This window comes from Camponotus floridanus, unplaced genomic scaffold (assembly GCF_003227725.1).
Source record: "Camponotus floridanus strain SB8 unplaced genomic scaffold, Cflo_v7.5 scaffold39, whole genome shotgun sequence".
Taxonomy (NCBI): Eukaryota; Metazoa; Arthropoda; class Insecta; order Hymenoptera; family Formicidae; genus Camponotus; species Camponotus floridanus.
Window position 1 is genome coordinate 1,001,797 of NW_020229536.1, and position 27,857 is coordinate 1,029,653.

The following is a 27,857-nucleotide window of genomic DNA, read 5'->3' on the forward strand; positions in this document are numbered from 1 at the left end:
ATACTATCTGTATATAATTTTATATACTATTCGTATTCGTGTTTTAGCAAAGTCTGGTTAGATCTCTCTAGACACGTTCCATTTGCCATGGCCACCAATTTTAGTTACGTAAAGAGCGGTGAAGGGTGGCACCCGATTGACCACGTCGCCAATTGGCCAATTCAAAATAGGACTCTCTGATTGGTTAATCGTTGCTGGTTACCCTAGGCACAGGTCGATATAATTGGCTGTGGTCAATCGCAACGTGGTCAAACGGGACGCTCCCGCGGTGAATTTCATTGGAGTTTGGTCATCATTTTAGGATTGCAGGTTCTCTGTCTATGTATTTTATATCTATGGCTCTATAGAATTTAATGTCAGTGGTTATGCGTGTCACTATTCGTTGCTATTCAGTGTAATGACAGTTTTCTGATATCCCATTCCAGGTTTACTGTAATGATAAACATAAAAACATGAAAGAGATTCGCACGTCAAAATTTCAATATACTTTATATCCGCGTGTTTAATAGAGGTAATCTCGAATTAAAATGTATCGCTCAAATTAAATAGATAACCACACATCGTCTTACGTAGAGAAAAATATTATTATTGTAGCGAATTATTTTTAACGGACAAAAAACTCAAGATTATATTATTTTGTTGTACGTATAAATAAATACATCAATGTTGTTCAATTTATCTAACTTGTTTATTAGACATATATAAGTGTATATTCAGTTTCTCGCGATGTATCGAATACTTTAAAATTAATATGTCAAATTTTATCAATTTCATGTTTTAGAAGATACCTAATTTTCTTATATAATTCTTATTGTTACAAATGTATAAATTATGTTGATAATTTAAATAATACGAATTTAAAATAGATAAATTTATATTAGGATTTATAGTAGAATTAAAAATAAATTTTCAATATATATTTCTATATATATATATATATATATATATATATATATATATATTGAAATTTAATAGAAATTAAATAATTTGTATATATATATATATATATATACAAATATATATTTTGTGTATATATATATATATATATATATATATATATACATAAAATTTTTAAAATGTATTAAGTAGATATTTTTCTATTTGAAAGAGAGTATATGAAATGTTATGAGAGTAATAACTTCTAATTTAACAGACTAAAGGAAATAATACCATACATCATGGAAAACAATGAAGCAACCAATGTTACGATCTCATCTTTCTTTGAAACAGCCTTTTGGAATTATTCCGATCATGTTATCTTGGATGATCTTAAAATGGACAGCAACTTTATATGGTTGCTTTGTTCCTTAGTATCTGCTATATCCTGGATTGTTTATATTGCTTATTATAATAGCAGAGTGGCTGGTTACATATTAACAAAATTATTAAATCGATTTGTTATTAGAGATGGATATGTTAAAGTTGGTAAGGAAACATAATTGATGTTGGATCATTTCAAAGTATTTATTTAATTTTTGCTCTACAGGTTCCTTTACACTAAGTGCTTTAAGTGGAAAAATAATGTTTAGAGATATAGTTTATATTACAATGGATTATAGCTTTAGAATTCAGGATGGTTGGCTTATATTTAGATGGTGGAGAAGCTATGTCCCCAAAGATGTATCAGAAGGTATATAAATACTATCTTCAATATTTAATAAATATAATAAATTTAATAAATTATAATAAATTTTAAAACAAAATATAATTAAAATTTTCTATATTGTAGATCTTTCACACTCTGATACACGATTGTCAGTTATGTTAAATGGATTTGAATTACATGTCTACAATCGCTGTCAACTTTACACACAATTGGAAAAATCTTTTGGTCTCATACCACAAATGTTTCCTGATGAGGAAGATCACAATATAAACATTGATGATCGGGATGGGGAGTCTATAAATAATGCAGCTAATGAAACTCGTCATTCGCAAATCAATGCAATGGACGTATCTCGTCATGTAGATAATATTAGAAAGAAGGAAGCTCATGTAATTGCGCGTACTTGGAGAGATCTGATACCAGTTATTAAATTAGACATTTGCACAGTTAGTAACATTTTTTCTACCTTGCCTTATAATTTTTCATATCTTTATCTATGAGCAAACTTTTTAAAAATATTGCAATATATATATTTGTGTTTTTTTAGGGAAGACTGGTATTTGGTAATCGTTTAGTACCAACTACATTATCTATTACTGTGGAGGAAGCGCATTTTGTTTATTCCACAAAACCTGCGGCATCTAGGCACGATCATTTTATGCACTTTACCAAGTGCAAGGCAGAGAATTTCAAAGTTATTTTGGCCCCAAGCCCAAAATACACCGGGATGGTTGACGATCCCCCCAGATACATGGGAGAAGGTTTCGTTGTTTTAAGTTCAAACAATATGGAGGTTTACTATTACATGGACGAACCAGGCGTTGTACCAGAACATCCCGAAATGATACAATTGGTAAACGGAGATATGGTTGAAGCGATGCCCCCTATATGGGGTATTGATATCAAATGTGGAAAGGGCACGGATTTCAGTTATGGTCCATGGGCTGATAGACAACGGGAGCATCTATTTAAATTTTTTTTTCCTAACAATTACCAGTCATTGAAGGTTACGAAATCACCTAAACCAGGAGATAAAAGACAGGTTCAATCGTTCGACATTAGATTATCGACACTGAATGAAGCGACAATTGATATACTTTTCAGTAAAAATAGAGAAACCAATGCAGTTCATGTTAATGTAGGACCAGGATCATACCTGGAAATTACAATGCCATGGATAGTATTACAGGATGGATATACCACCAAGATAACGGGTCAACTTCTACATTTGGAAGCTACTACTAGTCTACAATATCGAAGTTTGGTTGAAAGTGAGACCTTGGAATTTGGAGTAAAGTGTCATTATCCCATTAGATGGAATGATCATCAAGAGTGGACACTAAATTTAACTGGATGTAAAGCTACTGCTAATTTAGTCTATTTGCACAAAGATTTTTTTCAAGATATGATCAATGATTGGGCGAGCAAAGCAAGACCTGACATTTTACACTTTGTTCCATATACTTGGAAATTTAGTTTACTATTGAAAGAGTTTGAACTGATTACAGTTTGCAATGAATATAATTGGATCGATTGCTCATCCCAGAATCAAGAGAATGCGCACATTGCTTTCTGCGGGGAATTTTTTGATTTATCGTTTGATCTTCCATTCGTAGATTTTTTGCCTGTTACGATACCATTACGTTTTTGGATTCAAGGAGAAAGCGTTGATCTTTCGTTTTATTTACCAGAAGTTAATACCAATCGTATTATTTTACTATCGCTAGATAAAAATGCAAAGATCATGACGCGCGATGGATCTCAAAAGCATTTGCACGAATTGAACAGAGGCAAGAAATGGAGAAACTTTTGTCAAAAGGAATCGGGGTGGGTCGATTGTTGGTCTGTACCAATTGTAGCGTTGAGTATCAACTATACTTATCATTTATGTCCACCCTTGGGTCCTACTCCACAAGCCAATATAACAACTCCGGAAAAGGAAGAGATTCTTTTGTCTCCTATGCGAATTCCTAAATGTAGAAAATCACCAGGTTTACAGTGGGCAAGAAGTGGTGCGCAAAAGTTTGATCCACAATCTATAACGCCTGATAAAGTTAGCGTGGAACTTGAAATCGGTCCATCCGTATTGATTTTATACGGCTCCTTGCTAAAAAATTTTATGCACTTAAAAGAAAACATATTTGGAGATTATCAAACATTTACTGATATGCAACAAAGTAGAACTAGTTCAACACCGATTAACGCAGAAAGAAGCAAAGATAAAGATGTACAAAATAGCAGTGTCGAGGCATCCGTGGAAGATGAGGAATTAAAATCCAAGCCATTTGATCCGAGAGATTACAGATCCTTAGAAGTGACCGTCGGTGTTACTATGCATGACATTCAAGCTCATTTAATTAAGAATTGCAATGAAAACGACCCGTCGTGTCCGATCATAATCTTAGAACGTTTCGGATTCGAAATGAGAAAAAGTTATAAAGAAACACAACTACAATTATTGCTCTCTCCCGCCATTGCTCTACTTACGGATAACGTGGTGAGATCGAGCAAGGAACACCATTTAAATCAAGGACATTTAATGTTGAGCGCGTTACAAGTCAGGGGGCATGCTATGTTTAGCAACGAGGGAAGAAGCTTAGATCAGGAGACATTGGAGTATGCATGGTTGATTGAAGTGCAATTGGGCAAATTAAGCGGAAAAATCACCTCTCCTCAATTACATCACTTTGTTACGTCATTAGAGACCTTCCTGTTGATGGCAAAAAATACTGAAAACAATTTACGTCCACCCAATTTACCGTTTCAATGTCATCACGGCCTCCCTCCCCTACAATGCCCAGAGAGCGATGTCGACAAACATTATAGGTATACTTTCTCTATTTTCATATATAGAATAAAAATTTGTCGAAAATTTTTGCTTTATTTTATTCAGATTTATTATCGAATTAAATTTCAATATATTTTTAGATGCCCAAGTTCCGAGGATATTAAGTATCGAATGACGAGACTATCTATAGATGCCGTTGATTTATATCTACAAGAAGCGGGTACCGCCTTACAATTTTGGATATCTCCAATTCGTGTTGCCACTTGTAATCTTCATGGGCACCAGGTCAAATCGGGCATCACTGCTGTTCTACCTACAATATCGATTCGACAATTTGTATCCGCGGCAGATTACTTCGCAAATACAAGTAATACTAATACAACAGGCAGCGGAAGATCTCATAATAATGCAAGCAGTCGGATGTCAGGTATTTTTCGTATGTATCTGTGATTATGACTCTAATATGTAAACATAAATATATTTTAATTTATAATTAATAAAAATATTTAATATGTTTTTTCCTATGTACATGTAATATAGGCGATGGATCAGATATATGGCTTGAAGTAGGATCGATATCTCTGGGTCCGGTTATTTTAGAAGCTGCGATTTCTCTCCCAGCTCCGGAGCATAATTTGCATTTAGTACAAAATAAATATCTAAAGATGCATGACGAGGCAACGAAACGCTTGTGGTTTTTGTGGCTGCAGGAGAGCGGGGTAAAGGCAACAAAGTGCGGCTGTATAGGAGGTTGCGTATTCTTCGGTAATAATCGAAATGGACCGAGATTTTTCAAGCCGAGCTATCAAGATCTTCAGGATGGTATCAATATCGCTGCTTACAGGTGGATATTTGTTTTTTCTTGCTTCAAATGTTCAGACTTGACGAATAATGAAATATTTTCTGTATTTTCATATAAATTATAATATATAAATATATATATATATATATATATATATATATATATAATAATTTATAAATATACTCTAATATAATATAATATATTAAATTATAAATATTATTTTATTTTATTATAAGTATTTTATTTTATTTCACATAAATTATAATATTTTCTGTTTTATATATATTGTATTTTTATTATTGTTCTCAGAATTCATGAACCTGGTAAAGAGAAAGGATTTGGGCAATCTATTTTACACGATAGGCAATTGGTATTCCACACACCGCCGTATAGTTTACAAGATATATCTTTGCAAGATATATGTCATCCTATGACAGGATTAAAAGTAACCCTCAATCAAGATGGTTCGCAAATTACGAAGAAGGGCATTGAACGTCCGAAATCTGTGACAGATCATAATAAGGAAGAAAATATTAGTACAAAATTAAACGTTGCATCTGCAAGTCCATTGATACCTAGTGGTGACAAAAAACCGCTGGACAGAAGATTTTCTTACACATCAATGCGGTAATTTTAAGGGGATTTGTAACAATTTTCTAAAATTATTTAAACTTTTCTGAAGATATAATTATATATTTACAATTATATATTCTATTATATGATTTAATCTCTAGATAATATTTTATTCAATTATTAATAACAAGAGAATTCAAAATTAGATATTTTATAGAACAAAACGATATCATTTTTTTTTTAATTTATAAAATAATTGATAAAATAAGTAGTGTTAGTTACTTTTTTGCTAAGAAAATTGAAAAAAAGAAAAAAATAATATAAATGTTGAAAAATATATAATTAATACTCATATGGAAATATTTTTACTTGCAAAAATTTTGCTTATGGCGATATTTATAAATTTGTTTCGGTGTTACAGTGGGCCGAATGTAAAAGATGTACCGTATTCTCGTTTGATTGACGCTAGTCCAGTGACACAGCTACCTCAAAAATTAGATTCGGATTCTAAACTGAACGTAGAACGAAGTAAATCCATTTTAAATGTACCGGAGATCGAAACTGCACCCAAAAGTAGCGTGTCTGATTCCAAATTAGCTGTAGACTATTTTACTGCAACGGAAAATATGGAAACTGAATCTGCGAGTAGTCCGCAATCTTTACCTGTGGTTCCAACTGAATTCAATATCTCTGCATCTACATGTTTGACCGAAAAATATGAACAACGTGAAGGAGTGAATGTATCAGATTCTCATCATTCGTTATATGCGAGGACAAACTCGGAAGAGCGACTGAAGCAGGAGGTAAACGATATCGCGAGTTTTAAAATATTGTATTTTATCATTTACCGTATTTATATATGTTTAAAAGGTGCAACGTACGATATCTATGTCATCGGAAAATCATTCGGAAGCATTTTATTCGGCTGATGAAGATATGAGCCACGGATTAAGTGGAAGTCGAACATCCAGCTTACGCCAATCCATCGTCGGTTCTGGTTGTGTCTTAAATCGCAATGACAGCATGAAGAAAAAATTCTCGTCAGACTTGTCTATCGTCGAGAGCTCGACCAATATGAATCACTCAGTGGCAGACAAGGCGCATACGTTGGAGAGAGCGAAAACACAAATATTAAATTCAAAAAGAAGCCCTAGGATCAACAGAAATGCCAGTTTTCAAAATGAAATTGATCCAACTGAAAGTGGTCGCGCTATGCAAGACTCTTCGGATAGTCATTCGGTATCATCGACTAGTTTTATCTCCGCTGTATCGTCACAAGAAGATGTCACGCTTGTAAATTTGCACATGCAAGTGAACAAGCCAATCGTAGATTCGCCGTTATTGATGTCCAGTTACGTCAGCCACTTGACACAGGTACTTTTGTTGTTGACAAATTCGTTTTATCTTATTCATTTATCTTATTTCTCTTTAATAATTTATATTATATAATAGTATATAAATTATTAAAGTATAAATTATATATATTAAACAATAAAATTATAATTTACATAAAATAATAAAATAGTAATTTACATAAAATCTAAGCATGGAACAAAATGTGTTAGGTCCGCTGTACAAATTGGAATCAATCCTCATTACCTGCGGGTGGCGATGCTTTTACTACTCCTGTATTTCAACGTATGGAAGATGGTAGATTAGTTTATGTTGGTGGACGATACGTGCCAAAACTTGAAACGGTCACCGAAGGTTTTACATCGTTGAAAATGATAACACGTTCTGATGGTTCACCTATTGTAGGTTCATCTAATAAAACGCCTACACATCCTTACTTGTGGGACGATGTATCTTTAAATCGAACAGAAGGTGCGTTAAAAGGTATCATTAAAAAATTACGTATTTGAATGGTCTCGAAAAAATTTAAAAATATTCATGTAGGCGAAGAGGATAGTGCGATGCATAACGAGGAGGAATTATTGGCAATATTGCACGAAACTGGATTACGTACAACGGTTATCGTCAAATTTAAAGGAGACGTCGATATTATGTTAAGCCCCATGGTTCTAGAATCGCTTCAACGTTTCATCGATAGTATTATACCAACCTTGGCTAGTCTCCATCCATTAACGATCTTAAATCATCTTCACAATGAATGCATAAGCAAAGTAGAGAATGCAAACATTTTAAAACAAGATCAGAGTTTATCATATTGGAGTCAAGTTCAAACTAGTTCAAAACGATCGACAGCAGAAAGAAATCTTAAAAATGGTCAAGGTGATGACAAATGTTAGTTTTTACGATACATTTTGTTATATCATTCAAAGATCAATATGTGTATTTATAGATTTTTTATTTCTATAAATAGGTAAGATTGCGCTACAAACGAATGTTTATGAAGAAAGTATTACGACACAAGTACAAGGCAGTATTATTTTACCGAAGGTATAATAATTTTGGGTAATGAGATCAATAACTTTCCATGAATTTCTCATACATGTGCTCTTCAATTATATTTTAACATTATTTTCAGTTGAACTTAACATTGTTACAAGCATCCGTTGTTGAAGAGATTATATCTTTTTCCGCGTTAGAAAATATCCGTGATCTGACGTGCGTATCATTATTTGCGATTTGTCTCGACGATGTTACTGCTAGATTTTATCTGGCGAAACAGGCCCGAGAGGTCGTTCAGATGTTCCATAAACCAGCCGCATTACCGAATCAGAAGAAAGTGAACAAGATTAGCAAAGTGTTTTTACCCGGACATCAAACTACCGCGGTAGTAGCTGATGTAGGAGGAGAAACGGTGTACATAGAGACGTCGGAAAAACAACAGGAAGAGATTGTAGTTACTTTAAATATCGGTATATATATAAATAAATTAATATGTATCATATACGAAAGAGCGCGTTTTATACATTACGTTATATAAATTTTTTTTTCTTTTTCAATAGGTAAAGCACATACTCAATTAAGAAGGCTAAGAAATGAATCTTCCATATTAAAGGATGCGGTCATAACTGCTATACCTGCTCATTATTCGAAAGTATTATTTACATGCACAAGAATGACATCGCCGTTAAAGTGTGTCGATTATTATTTACATCACATCGACGATAAAGAAAAGCCAAATGTATATGCAGATTTTTTTCTGAATAATACTTTAATGAATCGTAAAGAAATAAGAGATAATTTATTACACGTATTTTAGAAACAAACTGGACCACCGCAAGCTACCGAAGAATTTACTATGGGATGCGGAGAGGATAGATTGGGATTTATCATGTTTGAATGCGGTTTAGAGGGAATTAAATTGAAGGTAGTGAAGAGATCTCAGTTTGAAAAAAATGAAAATGGTGACAATAACAAAAAGAATGAAACTGAAATACTTTGTACGGATAGCATTAAGAGCCAAGAGGAATTGGATAATAATATTGCTGGTAAAAAAAGCTACGATTTTCAGTAATATTGATATAAAATTATTTTTTTCATTTTATTTATCTTGCTTTTATTTATAGCGTCCGCAACAACTACTACAGAGGCGGAAACAAAGCCGGCAAGCGTATCCGCCAGTACTCAAATGAATATGAGCGCTACATGCAACAGTCTCACATCCAAAGTAGCGAATGGCAATACCGTATCGTGCGTTATCGAGTTGAAAACTGTATGGTTTAACTTCGCCGCGCCTCCACGTACTCCAATAACGAGAAAGATCGATTACACGAGATTGGATTGGAATTTGCTGAGCACGGCATCGCCAGCGATAAATGCATGGATGAATCCCAGTAACAAATTTGCAATTCGGATTGTTCACATGTTTAGAACGATGTATCGTAGATCTACCGCGATTGTCGCTTGTCTCATGGCAGAAGCATTGGACGTACAAGGAATACATATGCCCATAAAGGTATATAATGATATATTGAAGAATTTTTGCCAGATTGACATTTTCATTAATTTTCTAATATTTTGCACAGAGTCGTTACGGAAGATTAACACCGTTGGCCAAAACATTGCAGGAAGATCCCTCTTGTCAATTATGTAGTATATTACAGAATTACGTTTTATTATCTGAAATCGCAAATATTGAAGCCAATTTGAAAGAATCCGATCTACCACTTCTTTCAACACTTCGACAGGTAATAATTTAAAGACCAAATCTTTATAAAATGTAGTTTCTATTTTACACACTATAAATATATATATATATATATATATATATATATATATATATATATTGTATATTATTATTTTCATTAGGGTGTCATCGTATTAAGCAGACAATGGAAGAATGTACTTTATACACCACTACTATTGGAACATAATTATAAAACCAAACACGTTAAACCATTGAACGTTACATTTGCTATGTCAGATCCAGATGAGGTAAGATATATATTGCATAGATGAATTAAGCAATGCTTGGTGATTTAAGTATTTATTAGTGATATTTAGTTGGTTGAGTTTTTGAAAAAATAATATTTAATTATTTATTTTGGTGTGTAAAAGATGGTTTTGACTTTATTGTCAAGGTATGACTTTATTGTCAAAGTTATGACTTTAATTAATCTCCAAAAGTTTTTAGTTCATTAAAAAATTATTACCAAATATGTGTGTGAATTTATTCAAAATGTTCAAACTTTGATAATGAAAAATTTGATTCTGGATACAATTTATATATCTATAGTATTATAAGATTATTAAATCTACAGTATGAGACTATTTAATTAATATATATATTTTGTATCTTTTTTTGTTCCGTCTTTTCAATATTTAAAATCTTGAAGAATCATCAATAGGAAAAATATAATTTGCTAGTAACTTTTTCTTTCAGCAAGTAAATAAAACAAAAGTGGAGGAAGAAATCGATATGAAAAGCAGTAAGAATTTTTAGTAAAAAATACTTCTATCAGAATTTATCCATTATGCAATACATATAACAAAGACGTTTATATTTTCTTTTTTCGAAAAAATTGAACTAAACGCTTTTAAAATTCTTCGTCTGCAAAATTGTTATTAAATACTGATTAACAAGAAAATATATAAAAGTGCCTTCCGATTTTTATACGTTCTATAATATATTTTAGAGAAATATATCATAGAGCTTTATATATATATATATACACACATATAAAAGAAATGTGTAAAGATACACTCTCACATATTTAGAAATTAAAATAATTCTTTAAAGATAACTCAGAATATATATGATTTTGATAATTTTTCGAAACTATGATGTATAGAAAAATTTCAGATAACTATTATCTGTGAAACTTATAAAAGTTATATAAAAGTTTTAGATAAGCGTGTGTTTAAATGCTAATTTCTTAAAAATATGATTTCAGAAAGCAGTTATTATACAGTGATGAATTTGGCATAAATGTTCTTTAATTTTTATTTTTATAAGATATTCAAAATAATAATTTTTATAAGATATTGCAAAATTAATTACGAGTGAAGGATATTTAAAAAAATATCATATTTTTGAAGAATCTAACTGCATCAAGAATGATATTTTTATCTGATACATTTTTTAAATATAATTCATGGTTTCAATATTACCTTTGACAACTTCGAAGTTAGTTTCGAAGCGTCGAAAAATATATTCTTGCAAATTCATATAAGAAATGTTGAAAATATTGTAAATAAAAGTGTATTAATATATATGCACAAAAAATTATTTAAAACATAAGTTATTAAAAATTATTGAAAATCAAAATTTTTAGACATTTTTCAATTTAACAATATAATTGCAATATTTTATTCAGATTTTTTCATAATTTTATAAATATATATTTATCGTGGTAATATAGAAGTCTAAAACTGGTGGTTTACTTCGATATTCGAACTTTTCATCCTTGAAACTTCAAAATTTCGATCTTTGAAGATTTTAATATCGTAGCCTTCGAAGTATATCATCAGTCCTAGTTTCACGATATTTGTTTAAAATTACATATATATTTATATTTATATATATTTATTTAAAATTACAAATTATTTTTTATTTTAAATATGTGAGAATATATTTTATTAAACATGTGAGAAAAAAAATTTCCTTATAAAAAAATAATTATCCATTGTATTTTAAGTTGTCTACATTATTTCCAAAGTTCAAATCAGAGAAGAATACTTTCATATATTTTTTTGTAGGAATTGTCACATACGTGTGCTTTTAACAATCTGTAATATATGTCTAATACAGCAATTTTATATATGTCTTATATAGTAATATATATATATATATATATATATATTTTACATATTTATCACATAATCAGGTGTATAGGTGCGACCATGCTTGGAAAATATGAATGTCGCTAATAAATATGTGGAATAACTTAAAATCTTTTTGATTATTGTAAAGTACTTTTATATTTCATTTTTTCATATTAAAAATTAACTTTATATGCTATATTCTGCTATATACTATATACAAGAGCAGGTCTAACGCGTTTTCTTTCGATTTAATTAGACATTACGATTATAAAAAAGTCAAGGAAAAAAGTTTGACACATTTAATATCAGCACAAATATATATTATTTTTTTTTAATTTAGCTTTGAAAAAATATTAAAAGAAATTATTTTGAGTGTTGGTTTTTGATGATACTTATAGGAGAATCTATTAACCGATGGAGAGGGTAGCGGGGGAGATATTGATGATCAGGAAGTCACAGATGAATGTGCTATGCTCATCCACACGGACCATATGCATAAACATGTACATATCAAAGGCGGACAAGATAAAACATCAGGTATTACAAATTATAGCAAGCATTAATACATTACAAGTATCTACAAATAATGAGACAGGATTTAACAAAGAAAAAAATTTTTAATAATTAAAAAATTAATATATTGTTATATAAAATACATTTAATATAATTAGCAAACACTATTATTTTTATTTATATTATTTATTATGCAATATTTTTTATATATATAATTATAATTAAAAAACATATATACATATATACATTGAGAAAAGAGGATATGATAAAATATATTTCACACATGTAGAAACTTCAGATTTAGAATCAAAAGATTTTATAGTTAAAGGAGTGTATATTATATAAAATAATTAAAGATTTCCTTTAACTTGGGAATATTTAAACAGATTATCTCAGTCTCTTGTATTTTTATACACATTTTTCACATGCATTCTGATTTAAAAAGAAATAATTACACTCCATTCTGATATATTGTGTATTAAGATATATTAATTTATCTAACAAAAGTCATCTTGTGTGCTGTTTTCACAAAGCTTGATCTATGATATGTAACTAATAAATTGTATACATGTTCATACATGTTGTACATATACATGCTTGTATATGTTCTTGCTTGAGTGTTTTTTTTTTATTTTCGTTTAACTAATTAGCATTTGTGAGTCTATCTTGTTAATTAACAAATGTAATACTATTATCTTTTATAAACGCTTCGGTTTACGGTAACATGGCTAGGTATATGTGGTGGTGGCGATGGTTTGACGGTTCCTGTAAGTTCTCCTCGCGGGAAAGATACAACTCCTATAACAACACCGGTTCCAGGCCCGGATTCATATTCCTCTCCCTCTCCGCCTGTAGCTGTTGCAAAGAGAGGAAAAACGTTGCAACAAACGCAAGTACCCGCTAGTGCTCGTGCGAGTATTGTTTTCCCTTTACTTACCAGCAGTGGACTATTCGGTCAAACACGAGAAGCGAATAATATAAGTAAGTGGGGATAGAAGGGACACTTTAATTTTCTTTATAATTAGCAATTAACATTAAGTCATTTTATCTCTCTAATAAATCGACTTGTTTGAAGTACATTGGAATGACAATTAAAACTATAACATATATACAAACTATATATACAAGGAGTGACAATTAAACTATATGTTATGTATGTATATGTATGATTTCATCTTTTAAATATAATCCATTTTATCATGAAGAAATTTAGAGATACTTTTATATTTTTCTTACTAATGTTTCTGAAATAATGATTCTCTTTGCAAAATTTTGAGAATTTCTATCAATGTTGTAATATTATTTATCGCTTGTAGCTAATCTTTTAATTATTATTATTAATAATATACCTCTAGGATATGTTTGTTATAATTATTAAATTATTTTTATATCAGGCTATGGAACTTTGAGGGAAGAGAAGACGCCGCAAATTCATATCTCGCATTCGCATCAACTTGGCTCCAATCCTAGCATTTATTCTGGAGGTGTAGGTCACGGTAGTCAACATAGCACTGGAAGCCTAGAACAAGTAACATCTCCCACAAATCATTCTACTAAGCCTATAAATACAGGGGAAGATTTGTACAGCTGGATGGCAAAGCAGCAAGAATTTATAAAAGATAACGACAAAGAAAATTTAAAAGGAAATTGGGTAAGCATTTAGTATATATTATTATAGTCTTCCTATTAAAATATGTAAGCGATGTGTTTTTAGAAATATATAAAGATTTATATATGTATATTGAAAAATTATGTGCGTGTTTATTTGCTTGCGTACATAGGTCTTTCGTACAGAGCAAAAATCTATGAAGGTATATTTAAAAATCTTGCGTCATTTGTTATTCTATATTATGGAGATGTTGCTTTAATATGAGATTAAATTAAAAGCATTTTTATTTTTTTCTTTTTTTGCAGGATTCAAAAATCAACACTATGACTACCGATGATACCGAAGATTCAGATATACAGAGCGGTGGTTTTCTATATCCAATGAAAGATTCTCTCAGATTATTAGATGCACATCTGATATTTGAGCCACTTTTGTCATCTTTATCAGTCATGCCGCAACAGATGTTATCAGTTATTGGATCAGGAAATGTAAATAACATGTCTTCCTTAGATTCGTTAGGCTCTAATTTGTCTCTTGTAGGCAGTATGGATACTATGCGCATTGATATAGTCGTCAGCGAATTTGGAAAGATTACAGACAAAAAGAAAAGTAAGCTTGTTGCAAAATTATTGTAGTTATAGAAGTATCTTAAGAAAGGTATCTTTAAATAATATATATATATATATATATATATATATATATATATATATATATATGTGTGTGTGTGTGTGTGTGTATATTTTTTTAAATTTTTTATAGATAACAAATATCAGCCAAAAAAAGGAAGTAATTCGAAATTTTATCTCGACATACCACCAGAGACGCCAGCGTTTTTATGTGAAAGAATTGGCGTAGACATTGATGTGAAAAAAATGGCCGATATGACGGTAGACGATATGATACAGAAGCAAAATGTTTTATACATATCAAGAGGTCAATTGAAAAAGCATACTAGCACAGTGGTTAATATTAGTCTAAATATTCGATATATAAGTCAACAAGTGAATATGCCTCTTCTCCGATTATTACATCAAATAAGTAACATGTATCAGAACGTTAAGGAAACGCAGATGGAATTGAAAGAACAACAGCCAGAGGGGAAACGAAGCACTAATGTAATCGTCAATGATGCTACCACGAAAAACGGCTCGTCGTCAAGTAAACATATTTTTATTAATCATATGAATAAAGTAATACATATGCGTGTGATAAAAAATGTAATATTTTCTTTCCAGCATCAGATCTGCAAGAACAGTTTCTCGTTGGTGGCAAAAAGATGGAAGCGCCACTGCTACGTAGTAGCTTCGTTGAACCTAACCAACCGAAAATATTATCAGGCACGACTGTGCAACGATCACGACCGCAGAGTTTCGCGCAAAAATTACGAAGCACCGGTAAAAGCGTGAAGGGATACATCAATTTGAGCGAGGGCGTTATTACGCCCAGTTTTGGAGCAAGTCCTAGTGGATCGAATTTAGATAAATGTACGGATGTGACGTGCAAAGATAGCGCGCACTTGACGCCACGATGTTGGAAAACTATATATTACCTTCTCGATTTATACGCGACTCGTCCGGAGACTAAGACGATTACCCATCGATTTTCGATACCAGCGGAAGCGGCGGAACATTATAAGAGTGGCAGAAAATATGAGATATTGAACGATACTAAGGATATTGATATTGAAAAAGGATTGAATGCGGAGAATAGCTCAACACCCGTTCCTCCATCAAGAGAATTGAGTGAGTGTGTTTTGAATTTTTTTTCAGATATCAGATAAAGTATTTAGTCTGGAAACATATAGTCTGGAAAACGTTGAATTCTTAAGGATTTCTTCCGTACCTACAAGAGAATTAAAGAATTATTGTAGAATTTTATTGGGAGTCAGAGAGAATTTTTAAAAAAATTTATTTGTAGATACTCTTTATCTTTTTATTATTGATACGATGAATGTCATTATTCTAGATATTGTAACGGGTGAAAGAACGAGATTAATTATTTTTGGCGTCGCACGAATCCATAGAACCAGATTATTAGCCACTTTAAGCGGTCTAAAGCTTGAAGCGGAGATCACTAGTCTACACGCTAGTCTGACTTGCCGCAAAAAATCGCGACCCGCAAGTCTAGAATGCAGTATGACCGGACAAATTGGAAGAACTATGATTGTTTTACTGGAGGGCGTTGCTCCCAGTCAGCAGACAGTCGTAAAAGTCACTGTTGGAAAATCTCAGGCTTTATACTCTAGCATCACGAGGCGACAAAAGGACAAGAATAGCGGTTTACTGACCGTCGGAGCTGTCAATATCGATATACCGCAGCATCCCGTAGCCTTGCACGGAATGATGACAAGAGGTAGCAAGCAATTATCGTCGACGCTACAGGTAGATATCTAGCAATCTTATCTAGCTCGTTCTTTGAAGAAATATATGTAAAAAAAGAATCTTTATCTCTCTATAGGAATTAAGAGTTACTCGAACATCGTCGAGAATGTCACGGGGACAGCAACAGGATGACGTGGACGGTGCTCCAGGTAGTCCGCATCATTATGCGCCGGCCCCATCGATGGATGCGGAAAAAGAAAAACCGCATACTGTGTCCGGTCTTTTAGAACCTATTGTTATGCAATTCCACATAATACTTCAAAGTCTGAGTATAACCGCGGCACTATTACCATCTCTCCAAGCACAGTACAAGATGGATCAAGTAAATAGTTCCGGTATAACAGGTGGCAAGGCTAAGTTTACCATAGACTTGCCCCATCATAATTTGAGTTTCACGACGAAGCTGCAAGTAACGGAGGCGAATCTACCATCCGAAGCTAGTATCGAATTACCTAAAGTGCATGTTTCGGCCGAATACGTTCAAGACGGAAGCGGTAACTTGAACGATAGTAAATTGGCAGGTAAGTAACGCGTGAATAAATCATGTCTTTTTTTTTAAATTTTAATAATATTTTTTAAAATAAAATTTCCCGATATTTCACAGACGGTGTTGTGTTGAGGCAAGGTAGCTACTTAAGTGCAACTGCAGATATTGGAGTATTTGAGCATTCCTTAACGACGGATCTCTTAAATCATTTAGTATTTGTACAAAAAGTATTTATGAAAGAAGTAAACGAGGTAGTGCAGAAAGTCTATGGGGGTGAAAAACCAGTGCCATTGTGGTTCGAAGATGACGAATCGACTAATTCTACTTTAAAACGAATCTTATTCTCGCTGATTATACGTATCAAGGTAAGGAGAATCTTATGTAGGTTTTTTACATTTATTTTATTGATAATTAAAATCATGAAGCTATTCATAATTTATTAATTTATAACAATCTCTTTGATTAAGTAAATACATATATACAAAAAATATATATATATAGAAAAAATATATAGAAGATAAATATAGAAAACACATATAGAGATAATGTTATTCTTTTACAGAGGATTCAATTGACTGCAACAACTCCGACAAACTCAGCGGTGCGACTAGAAACCGGCGCGGTCGAATTTCAATTATCCAATAGAGTGCAAAATGTTTCTGGAGCTACGCAACCTAATCCCTACATGAAATTATTCGGCAAAGCCCAAGTTGATATTAACTTGAGTCTGGGACAATTGTTGAAAAACGTCTTGTTCGAAGAAGTGGAGCCCGAATTCCAGCAGTTTGCTTTCTTCAATACTAGAATAGGATTGCGAAATGCATTTCAAGAAGAGATGGCGCAAGGTGAGGATAAAGAAGTGGTTTTAATTACTCTTAAACGGCCGCTGATTTACATACAACCGATGGCCATCGATAAAGCTATACTCGTTTGGTTAAATTACAAAAATGCATACGAGTATTGGAACGAAAAGAGATCCAATTTAAATAAAGAGGTATTAACCGCCACCCAGCAAGTGTTTGAGAAGGTTCCGTTCGGACAGCTAACCAGTCAGCTCAGCGCGCCTCATCTCGGAACATTATTTTTGCAATTAACAGTCGATGATATGGGTATTTGTGTACCACTTAATCCCTTACCGCCAAATAATTGGAGATTAAACAGAGGTCTTTATGACGGAGAATCACGAGGCGCTGTTGTAGTGACGCTTGAAAATACAAGCATATCCGCATGTAGCAGCGGTAGCCTAGTTAGTAAAGGAAGGTATGTGTTCATAAATATATATATTTCTCTCTCTCTTTCTCTAGTTTGATTTTTAAAATATAGATTTACATATATAAAATTGTAATAATGTACGTTTTTTTCCATTTTAAATTATTTTTTTGTTATTTGTAGATTTGTAGGATTATGTTTGAGATTTGCAGAAGATTTTGAAACTTCTTTGGATGATTGGAAGCCAGATATGACTGATAGCAATATAATGAATTTATGTGTTGTATCAGAAGGTACTTACGAAGTATGTAGTAGAACTATCGCGCAGAAACAAGACAAGTCTGGTATGTAAGACTCCGCATTTTTTTGTAAAATTAATATTTTAAATAAAATTAGATTTAAAAGTATATATATTAATATATATTATATATATATTAATTTGTAAATAATATTAATTTCTCCTAGATAATGCCAAGTGGTTTTTAAATGTTCAATGGCAAATGGAAGGAGTTGATATTCATCTTGATGTTAGTGTGGGACAACAGCTCTCGGCTCTTGGACATACATTAACGATGTTAACTGGTTCTGAAGAGGAAGATGATCTTCACGTTCCTCCGGATTATGATAGCGACGATGGTGATCAACCGGAAAATAGCACTAGCCAGGTTAAAAAAAAAGTATGGTTTAATTAATTTTATTTTTCGTCATTTTATTTTACATGCCCAACTTTTGTATCATATATACATATATTTAAAAGTAAGTAACATATAGTGAAGGAAATGTAGAACGTAATCCTATAAATTTATTTTGTTTTTTATGATGTTAAATCTTGATTTCAATGTTTATTTCAAATTCCATGTACTTATTGTTAAAGTTTTATTTATTAAATTTATAAGATGCGTCTATAAAGTAACTGGATTGACTTCTTTTGTTTGTAGTGCCAACTATTAACGAGTAGTATTGTTTTAAAAAATCTTTAAGTCTTCAATTAAAAATTTCAATGCAAGGAACTAGAATAGCATTATTATTTGATTTTATAGAATTTTATTTTACAGTTACTTTATAGCCATATCCTGTATTTATATCCTATATTTATATCTTTACTCTAAGGTGGTGTAAAACTGAAATATCTTTAATTTAAATTTAGTGAGATTTTTTGAGTTATTTTTATAGATTGACATTGACATAAAATAATTATAATTATAATAATGAAAAATTGGTATAAATATTAATATAATAGTATATAAAATAAAATAATTATTCTTTAATTATATTTATTTAAAATAAATAATTATTTTTAAATAATACATGAAAAATATGCTTCTTTTTATGTTTTACTTGCATATTTATAAAAAAATAAATCTTAAATTTACAATATCTTTAATTCTTATTATTTAAAAATTTCAGAATTACACCACAACATGATCTTACTTAGAACTAAAATTGTTTGTAATTATAGGAAAGCATATTAATGAAAAAATCGAAAAATTGGACGGATAGTCTACCAGCATTCATTTTCGATCCTACACTTGATGCAAAGAAGAGATCGCAATTGATAGAGAAGGAAATGAACGAACAAGCTAAGATTATAAATGATTTGCGATCATTGGGCGCTTCGCATGGAACAATCGAGCAAGAAATGAAACGTCTACACGAATTAGAAGCAATGGTATTTAAAGACTTTAGAAGGTATGGTATAAAATTATTTTTTTCTTCTGTCTTTTTTAACTTTTTTTAACTTTTAAAATATATTTTCCAGAGATATGATTCAAAAGTTAAGAAGGCAATCGGTTAAAGCTTCCGGTATTAAGGGTAAATTAGGTCTCAGTAGTAAAGCGAATGCGTATCGTTCGAGATCATTTATTGTACCTTCACCTACGCCAGAACATCATTTAGAAAGTCCGGAAGATATTAATACGGAAATTAATTCAGCAAATTCGGCTAGTTATGAAAGTAGCCCTAGAAGCGGTCCCAGTCGGTATGCATTTTACATGTCTAATTAAATATCATTCCTTAAAGTTAATTAAATATCATTCCTTAAAGTTCTTCCTAATTGAATTTAAAAAATATATATATATATTTTAAATTAAGTTTTTAATTTGAGTAAATTTTTACAAATTATAAGTTTCCATTTAATTAATTATTATTACAGATCAGCTTCCCTGCGTGTAAAAGGACTTGGTGGACCACGAGTTACTTTTAGTGATACACATACAATGGGAAGGTATGTTCGAAATCACATTAAGCAATAAAAAAAGAAAAAAAACTGCATATAATATAAATATCTACTTTTATTAGACAATCATCCTTACCAAGTGCTAGTTCTGACTTGAGTTTACCAGAAGGAGAGTTGGAATGGCCAGAGACTATTGAGATAGAAGGAGAACGAGTTGAATTGAGAAAAAAGAATAGAGATACTAGTTGTACATCTAGTTATGATAGTATGGAGGGGAAGTATGTATTTTCAATCATTGCAAAATATATGTATATGAAATATATTAGGTTTATACCTAGGCTTATACTTTATTCCCTTTCAGTGCACCGTTACTCGATTCATTTGGGAAAGAGCAAGCTTCATCGACATCATCCCCATACATTACTTCTCAAAAAACTCAAGAACCAAATATAGACTTTGAACTCGATGTCAAAGTTTTAATTAATAGTGGGAAATGTGTATTGCATACAAAAGATCCAGCAAGAGAAGATGAAATTAAATTGTAAATATTTATAACATCGTATTTTTAACTTGATTTCTTAAAATATAATTTTTATGTAGTCTAAATTCTCTTTCTTTTTTACAGTTTGAGTAGAATGAAAAAAGAAAGATCATGTTCCGGTGGTATGTTTGAATTTCAATCTGGCAGTCCCAATAGCAGTAGAAAACACTTGAATAGTAAAGAGAAACCGTCGACAACTAGTACATCTCGATTGAGATATTTGCAGCATACAAATGTGCCTTTAGTAGATTTAACAATTTTTCATATTCCCGGTTTAGATGTTAAGGTAAAAGATTTTAAGACTTTATTTATATCAGCAAAATATATTATCGACTTTTCAAAGCAGATGTAAAGAAAACATACATATATATTTTTTTGCAGGTTCATTACGAATCGAAAACTCTTCCAGAAGAATCATTATCTCCTCGCGTATCTGCTGAAAATAGTTTGTTAAATCCAATCACGATGACAATGTTCAGAAAATCTAGTACTAAAAAAGCCAGTCTGTTTGCTTGGATGACTCTTCAAAGCATTCCAGAGGAAACTATCATTAGTCCTCATATTCTTGAATTTTTAGAGCAAACTCTAGAACCAATTCCGAGCAAGAATAATTTTCAGAGCAACGCGCAAACGAGTGCTACCGTTCTATTGGAAAATACAGAAAACACATCATGGGCTGCCACAGCTGCGAATAGCAATTATGTTTATGCCAGTTTCCCCGTTGACGTTATAGTGTATTTTCATATGCAGCCATCTACGTTTAGGTAAAATAAAAAAACGCTATTTATTAAGGTTTAAAAAAGAAATTCAACATTTGTTAATGAATAATAATTTTCTTTGCTTTAATTTTTGTAGATTCTCGTGTTTACCAGTTTCACGAGTAGAATGTATGCTGCAATTACCATCCCTCGACATTGTGTTCTCGTCGAAACGGGCCGAGGAAGAATTGATAGAATTTCGGGAATTTAAATCTCAAACAACGGGAAAGGAAACGGGCTCAGCTATTGGTGGATTATCCGTCACCGGTTGTTTAGCGGATTTCTCGGTTTATATTTTTCATCCCTACGGTGGTGGGAAGAAGACAGGACTAAAGGAAGCACAATGGTCACCCTTGTCGGACAGCGAGAGGAAAGATTCATTGAGCATCAATGTCGAATTTGTAAAATTTCATTTATCGAGAAGCAGGAAATTAAACTTTCAAAGCGAACAACTCAAGAAACTTTCGGATACTAGCCGTGCTGTCATACGATTCTCAAGTATGTATATAAATGTGTCAAAATATCAAGCATACGTATACCAGTTTATCTAGTTAAACTCTTGCTCAACAAATTTTCCAAACATTAATCTTTTTCAGCAATTATCGACATTGGATCTGCCTCGTTTAAATACGATATGCGTCGATTAACAGAAATTCTAGCTTTTCCAAAAGCATGGTACAGACGTAGCATAGTAAGACGCTTGTTTCTGGGAGATTTAAGTTCAGGTACTGCATACTCAGAAGGGGATGGGAGTCCTTCGTTAAATCAAGAAGAGGCAGTGATGGGCAGCTCATTGTTGAAGCATTACGATAGACATACATGCGATTCGTTATCAAAGAGTGCACCTGAAAGAAGTCCTGTATTAAATAGAGAAAAATTGAAGTTAAGTTTGGAGAACGATATGCCAAGACCCGCGCGATTAAAAGGTATCTACTAGTACATTTACTAGTACATTTTTATTAAAAAGTTAATGAGATGCTTTCAGTTTGTACAAATAAATAATTAAATCTTTATAATAGATATTGGAAGAGCATGGAGTTTTACCACGGACAAGCAAATATCGTCGGAGATTAAATTGAGAGAATCCGCATGGGAAACATTAGTGTTATTCGCGGTGAACTTTACGCGTTTAAATGTGCATATGAATATGGGTAACGTGATGGGCAATGTTAGTTGGATGACAAAAGATTTCAGATCGGATGGTAGATTGTCTATTGGCAGCACAGGACATAAAAATCTATACATAGGCATTGGTTTAGGAGGATCAAGTCTCGATGCGAAAGGTGGTATAGTCGGTGGGACAATCGAATTGAGTAGAATCGATACTTACAGTGAGTTTTTCTCTAATAAAATTCAGCTATTTAATGATATTAATCAGCTATTTAATATATAAATCAGGATTGTGTTATAGATTTTAAAACTATGTTTACATGTGAATTATTTATGCTTTGTCCATATGATTACATGAACTTTTTTCATGTAAAATGTAACTATTATAAATTAAATGTCACGGAATGAAAAAAAAATAATTATATTATAAAATAGTGTTAATATAATATTAACGTATATAATATATAATATATAATATTTACATAACAAAATACAATATTTATTTATTTTATTAGTATGATCCAATTCATGGATTATTTTTATTGATTTTTATAAAATATTAAAATTGTGCCTTTATGTTTCAACTACATAAGCAAAACATCTTTAATAAGCCATATTTTGTAGATTATTCATTGGTGACATATATTTGACATGTTAAATATATAGTTCATATTGTTTATGCTACATAGACATAGATTATTATATTTTATGAATAAATGTTCAAGTCTATATTGATAAATTAGTATAAAATTTAATCGATTAATTTTTTCAAATCTTATAGTACATATTCGAGAAGAACCTGGAATAGAACCTGATCATACAGTTGGATTGAAATTATTTGCATTAGAATTACGATTAGATTATATGGGAACAAGTGTGTTAATGTCCCGAGTGTCTTCGTTGGACGTTACTCTTAGAGATGAGTGGAAAATTAATCGTAGCAATAACGGTGATGCTTTTATGCCAACACGAAGGTATATATATATTAATTAATTTTAATCAAATTGTCCTTACAAATATTGTCATGTTGTTATATGACAATATGTTAACATGAAAAAAAAAGAAACACATATTAATATGTACAGGCCTGCCATCATTTTTATGCACGGTGATCTGGGTTGGGATCAATTACAAATCATGATCAGTAAATCAACAACGGCCGACTTGCTGAAAATGTTTTACAAACTGGACGAATTCTTTAGTCAACAATTTAAAAGTAGCAAACGCGTATTTAGCTCGTTGCAACCGAAACATCAAAGGATAAATAACAGCAGTTTTAAAAAGAGGCAACAAAAGAAGAGATCCGATGGTAAATACAAATACTACTAATCGTCATTCGCTTCATGATAAAGCTATACAATATTCATGATAAAGCTAATTAAAATTATTATAGGAGGTCCATGGAACCTAAACCAGACTGCAATATCGGATGCTAGACATCATAGACACTGGCAAAGAGTATTAGTTCAAGTAGCTGGTCTTCAATTAGGAAGCTTAAGATTTTCTTTGCCGTCAACCGGTACTGTCCTCGGTGGCACAATGGAACTTCATGGATCTAATATTAGCTTAGCATGTTTCCATGGTATTAATTTCAAAAGCAAGAGCTGGGCTTTATTTTCATTGAAGGAACCTTGTATAAGTTTCGCTACGGAAGCCCAGGAAATACCAAGTGTCGAAAGTAAGTGGATATTAAACATTGCATGCGCGTATTTTTACAATGTACTAATTTATTAAATTTTTATTTTTCCTTCTTTGTAGCGCCCAATACATACGATGTTCATGTCGTACAAACGTTGACCATCAGTCTAGGTCACCAACAGGAACAACACGCGAGACATCATTCCATGGCAACTGTCTGTAGATTAAGTCGAAGTGTTTTATTTCCACCGCAATTTAAATCTTTACAAGAATGGTTTCATTATGCATTTGCTAGTAGCGAGATCGATGGTACATAGCTGTATACAAGTTTATTTTATTTTTCTATCTAACATGATATACTCATTTCTGTCTGTTTCTTTTTATTATATAGCGGTAGATAGATTTCCGTGCGTAGAAAGAGATAAAATGGAAAATATGTCGGTGGACGGTAATAATACGTCACGTGGAAGAAGTACATCCGCAACATCCGGCAAGCTCCAGGAACATTCGCACACGCGAGAGGTGATATTTGCTTTGCCTTCGTTGCAGTTGCATCTGAAAACTGAACATTTACAAACTGCCAGAACGCCAGACGTTATAGGTACGTAAATCAATTTTTCAAAAAATTGCTGTGTAATTATTTAAATCTGCATCTGTGTAATTTCTCTGTCATTTGTCCTTATGTGTAACCGATTGGTGTACAACAATTTTCTATTAAATATGAAAATAAGAGATAAGCACACACAACGATATGTGATAGATGTGTTAATTACTTACAATAATTTCACTTGGAAATGTAAATTAAATTATGTACATATTAATGAAAGTTGATATTATGAGTCAAGTCTCTTTTTGTTGAATTGTTTAATACAAATCGTAGAATAATACATTCCTTCAATGCGCGAATTATTCTGCATATATTTTTAGGACTTCCTAAGCATATTTTATACAGTAAGTACAGAGAATGTAAAGTTTGTTACATTTGAAATGTTAAGGAGTGTTAGAGAAACTTGTTTGCTATGCTTTTCATATTATGTAGATGTTTAAATGATATATTTATCATTTAAACATCTACATAATTTAAATCATAATTATTTCCTATATATCATACATTATTTCAAAAATATAAATGAAAAATAGTGAATTGAAATTTATAGTTCATTTCAAATAGCTTAAGCTGTACTTTTTGTGTTAATTACAGTTTTTGTACTAATTACAGTTGTTGCACGAAATATAGTATACACATAAGTAGAAAATAGAGAAAAAATATACGCAATGTTGAAAATATCGATTTTAGCTTTTAGATTTTCCCAAAATTTATATATTAATGCGTTTTGACTGTCACTGTGTTTATATTCTTTTATTCGGTTCTTTTATCTTGAATCCATTTCTAATGATTTAAATCGTTTAATGTCGAGAAAAATCTTTAAATTAATCAATATTCGTGAAATGGTCATATCTCAAATGTAGAAACATGATAGAAAAAAACTACTTGTTATTAAAGTTAAAATTTCATTCTATTTTCAAGTTAAAATTTTTCTATTTCATTCTGCTTCATTTTGACATCGAAATAATCACCTCTTTAATTAAATATCTTGAAGATTGGCTTATTATTCCCTATGTTTGTGCTAATTGATTTCAGCGAATGAGAAATGCAATCATTTATTACGAAAATATAATGTTTTCTTTTAGAAATCCTTTTCCACGATACAATCTGATATCTTTAAAGTGCATGATCAAATAAAATAAAATAATCTCTGAAAGAAATTGTTTCGGAGAAATTTCTATTCTACATGTGATGACATTTCACAAACATTAATCAATTAATTAGTCCAAAGACTTTCTCCGAGATTTAAATCACTAGAAATGAATTCAACAATAAAAGAAAAATTTAAATATATAAAAGAAATATAGATCTTAAAGGCAAAAATTGGAAATTTTTTAATATTATCTTTTATAATTATTTGATATAAGCAGCATATGATTAGCAATATAAGTTTAAGTAAGCTTAAATAAGCATGAGAAATTAATTGTATTACTTAGCTGTATTCGTAAAAGAGTATATGCTCTAGAATATAACTCTAGTAATCTCTAATAATATAAAAAAATGTTCAGTTTTAATAATTATCGTTAAAAAAAATGATGATTTCTTGTTATCGTGTTTTATTATTTCGATTTGCAGGTGAGAAGCCATTAGTCGAGTGCAGTTTTATAACAGAGTTTGAAGATCATATATTTGTTACCGTCGACGCTGAAGCCTTTTTCTTTTTACATGATCTCATTACATCGTATGTGAAAGAAAAGGAGAGAGTGGTAAGAGCTTCTAGAAAAATTAAAAAATTTAGACTACATTTCAAATAGCATTAAATTTTATTTATGAGAAAAAGAAAAGAAATTTATATTCCTATAAATTCATTCTTATAAAATTTCTTTTATTACAGCACACCATGCAAAACATGGGTGCGAGAGCACATAGTCCTGATCAGCAAGAAAGAAAAAATACAAACGCGAGTACCACGGCTAATGTATCCGGTGTATCTAGCATTACTTCAGAAGATGAGAGGAAACGGAAACAATTTGATCCGGCTGAAATGTTTATAAAAGATTGGCGATCGTATAGGTGTAAAACGTGGCACTTAGAACCAACAGTAAGGTGAGTTATTATTATCATTTTTAAATTAAGATTCCTCTTTTTGCAGCTAATGAAAATAACGTTTGTCGTGTATTTTTGTCAAGGCTACTCTCGTGGGCAGGTAAAAGTATAGAACCTTATGGCATTGATTACATCCTCCAAAAATTGGGATTTTCTCATGCACGTACGACGATTCCAAAATGGATACAACGAGGCTTTATGGATCCTTTAGACAAATTGCTTGCCGTTCTTATGTTAAGAATGGTATTAGCCGTTCGTGAAGAACCATCGGACGAACAAAAAGAACATAAAAGAGAAAAATAATACCAAATTGATTTTTTTTTCCTATTACATACATTATATACATTTTCATATTATTATATACATTTTGCTTTTGCAAAAGCATCAAATGTGATCTCTCCCTTCTGTGTATTCGAATTATATTAACAATGGTGCAATGATAGGCATAAGAACGACATAATAATAATCAATGTTACTTCAAATGCGATAAAGAAGTCTGTGCATAAAGTAACGTCAAGCCTATGTATAAATCTTTTTTTATCGTTTATTTAAAGTAGTTTATAGATTTTCAAATAAACGGTATTATAATGGTATAATTGGAATAAATAGAACCATAGTGGTTGATAATAATCGTTCTTCGTGAAGAACAATGTGAAATACTTATATTTATAAAACTGACGTTCAGACATATATGCGATAAGATTCAATATAGAGAATTGTAAATGTAATTAGAATAAAACGTAAAATGATGTGTATTTAAGCAATCATATATTGCTAAAATATATATAGCACATATAATTTTTGTTAATAGATATATTTTTTTATCTTAATTGAAAAAT

At 31.3% G+C, this 27,857-nt stretch overlaps 1 protein-coding gene across 11 annotated transcripts; it reads left to right on the forward strand.

The window, feature by feature from the left end:
- The first annotated feature begins 372 nt into the window (after nucleotides 1-372).
- LOC105259162 (uncharacterized protein KIAA1109) lies at nucleotides 373-27,815 on the forward strand. Of its 11 annotated transcripts, none has more exons than XM_025411328.1 (51): nucleotides 373-511; nucleotides 1,154-1,425; nucleotides 1,487-1,630; nucleotides 1,730-2,052; nucleotides 2,154-4,432; nucleotides 4,535-4,830; nucleotides 4,935-5,238; nucleotides 5,506-5,823; nucleotides 6,191-6,572; nucleotides 6,640-7,143; nucleotides 7,335-7,593; nucleotides 7,666-8,013; nucleotides 8,093-8,169; nucleotides 8,258-8,591; nucleotides 8,682-8,860; nucleotides 8,939-9,167; nucleotides 9,246-9,634; nucleotides 9,705-9,866; nucleotides 9,988-10,113; nucleotides 12,342-12,480; nucleotides 13,189-13,437; nucleotides 13,851-14,107; nucleotides 14,238-14,267; nucleotides 14,371-14,674; nucleotides 14,825-15,223; nucleotides 15,301-15,807; nucleotides 16,031-16,446; nucleotides 16,523-16,967; nucleotides 17,051-17,298; nucleotides 17,496-18,193; nucleotides 18,326-18,486; nucleotides 18,608-18,819; nucleotides 19,602-19,831; nucleotides 19,902-20,120; nucleotides 20,295-20,366; nucleotides 20,441-20,596; nucleotides 20,680-20,859; nucleotides 20,944-21,145; nucleotides 21,241-21,623; nucleotides 21,715-22,115; nucleotides 22,214-22,543; nucleotides 22,637-22,948; nucleotides 23,509-23,701; nucleotides 23,813-24,036; nucleotides 24,121-24,405; nucleotides 24,486-24,674; nucleotides 24,757-24,966; nucleotides 25,293-25,316; nucleotides 26,548-26,678; nucleotides 26,807-27,018; nucleotides 27,102-27,815. In XM_025411328.1, the coding sequence occupies exons 2-51, from the start codon at nucleotides 1,179-1,181 to the stop codon at nucleotides 27,319-27,321; spliced, it is 15,138 nt and encodes a 5,045-aa protein (XP_025267113.1). In that variant the 5' UTR covers nucleotides 373-511; nucleotides 1,154-1,178; the 3' UTR covers nucleotides 27,322-27,815. The 11 variants fall into 11 exon arrangements, with proteins under 11 accessions (XP_025267113.1, XP_025267116.1, XP_025267115.1 ...); XM_025411331.1 differs by having other exon boundaries at nucleotides 18,608-18,807; XM_025411330.1 differs by having other exon boundaries at nucleotides 7,666-8,001.
- Nucleotides 27,816-27,857: the final 42 nt, after the last annotated feature.

Excerpts from the sequence above, each read along its gene's own strand:
- LOC105259162 (XM_025411328.1), top strand. The coding sequence starts at position 1,179 with ATGGAAAACAATGAAGCAACCAATGTTACGATCTCATCTTTCTTTGAA. Across the intron at positions 20,597-20,679 it reads TATGATAGTATGGAGGGGAA|TGCACCGTTACTCGATTCAT; the intron begins GTATGTATTTTC and ends ATTCCCTTTCAG. Across the intron at positions 22,949-23,508 it reads GAGTAGAATCGATACTTACA|TACATATTCGAGAAGAACCT; the intron begins GTGAGTTTTTCT and ends CAAATCTTATAG.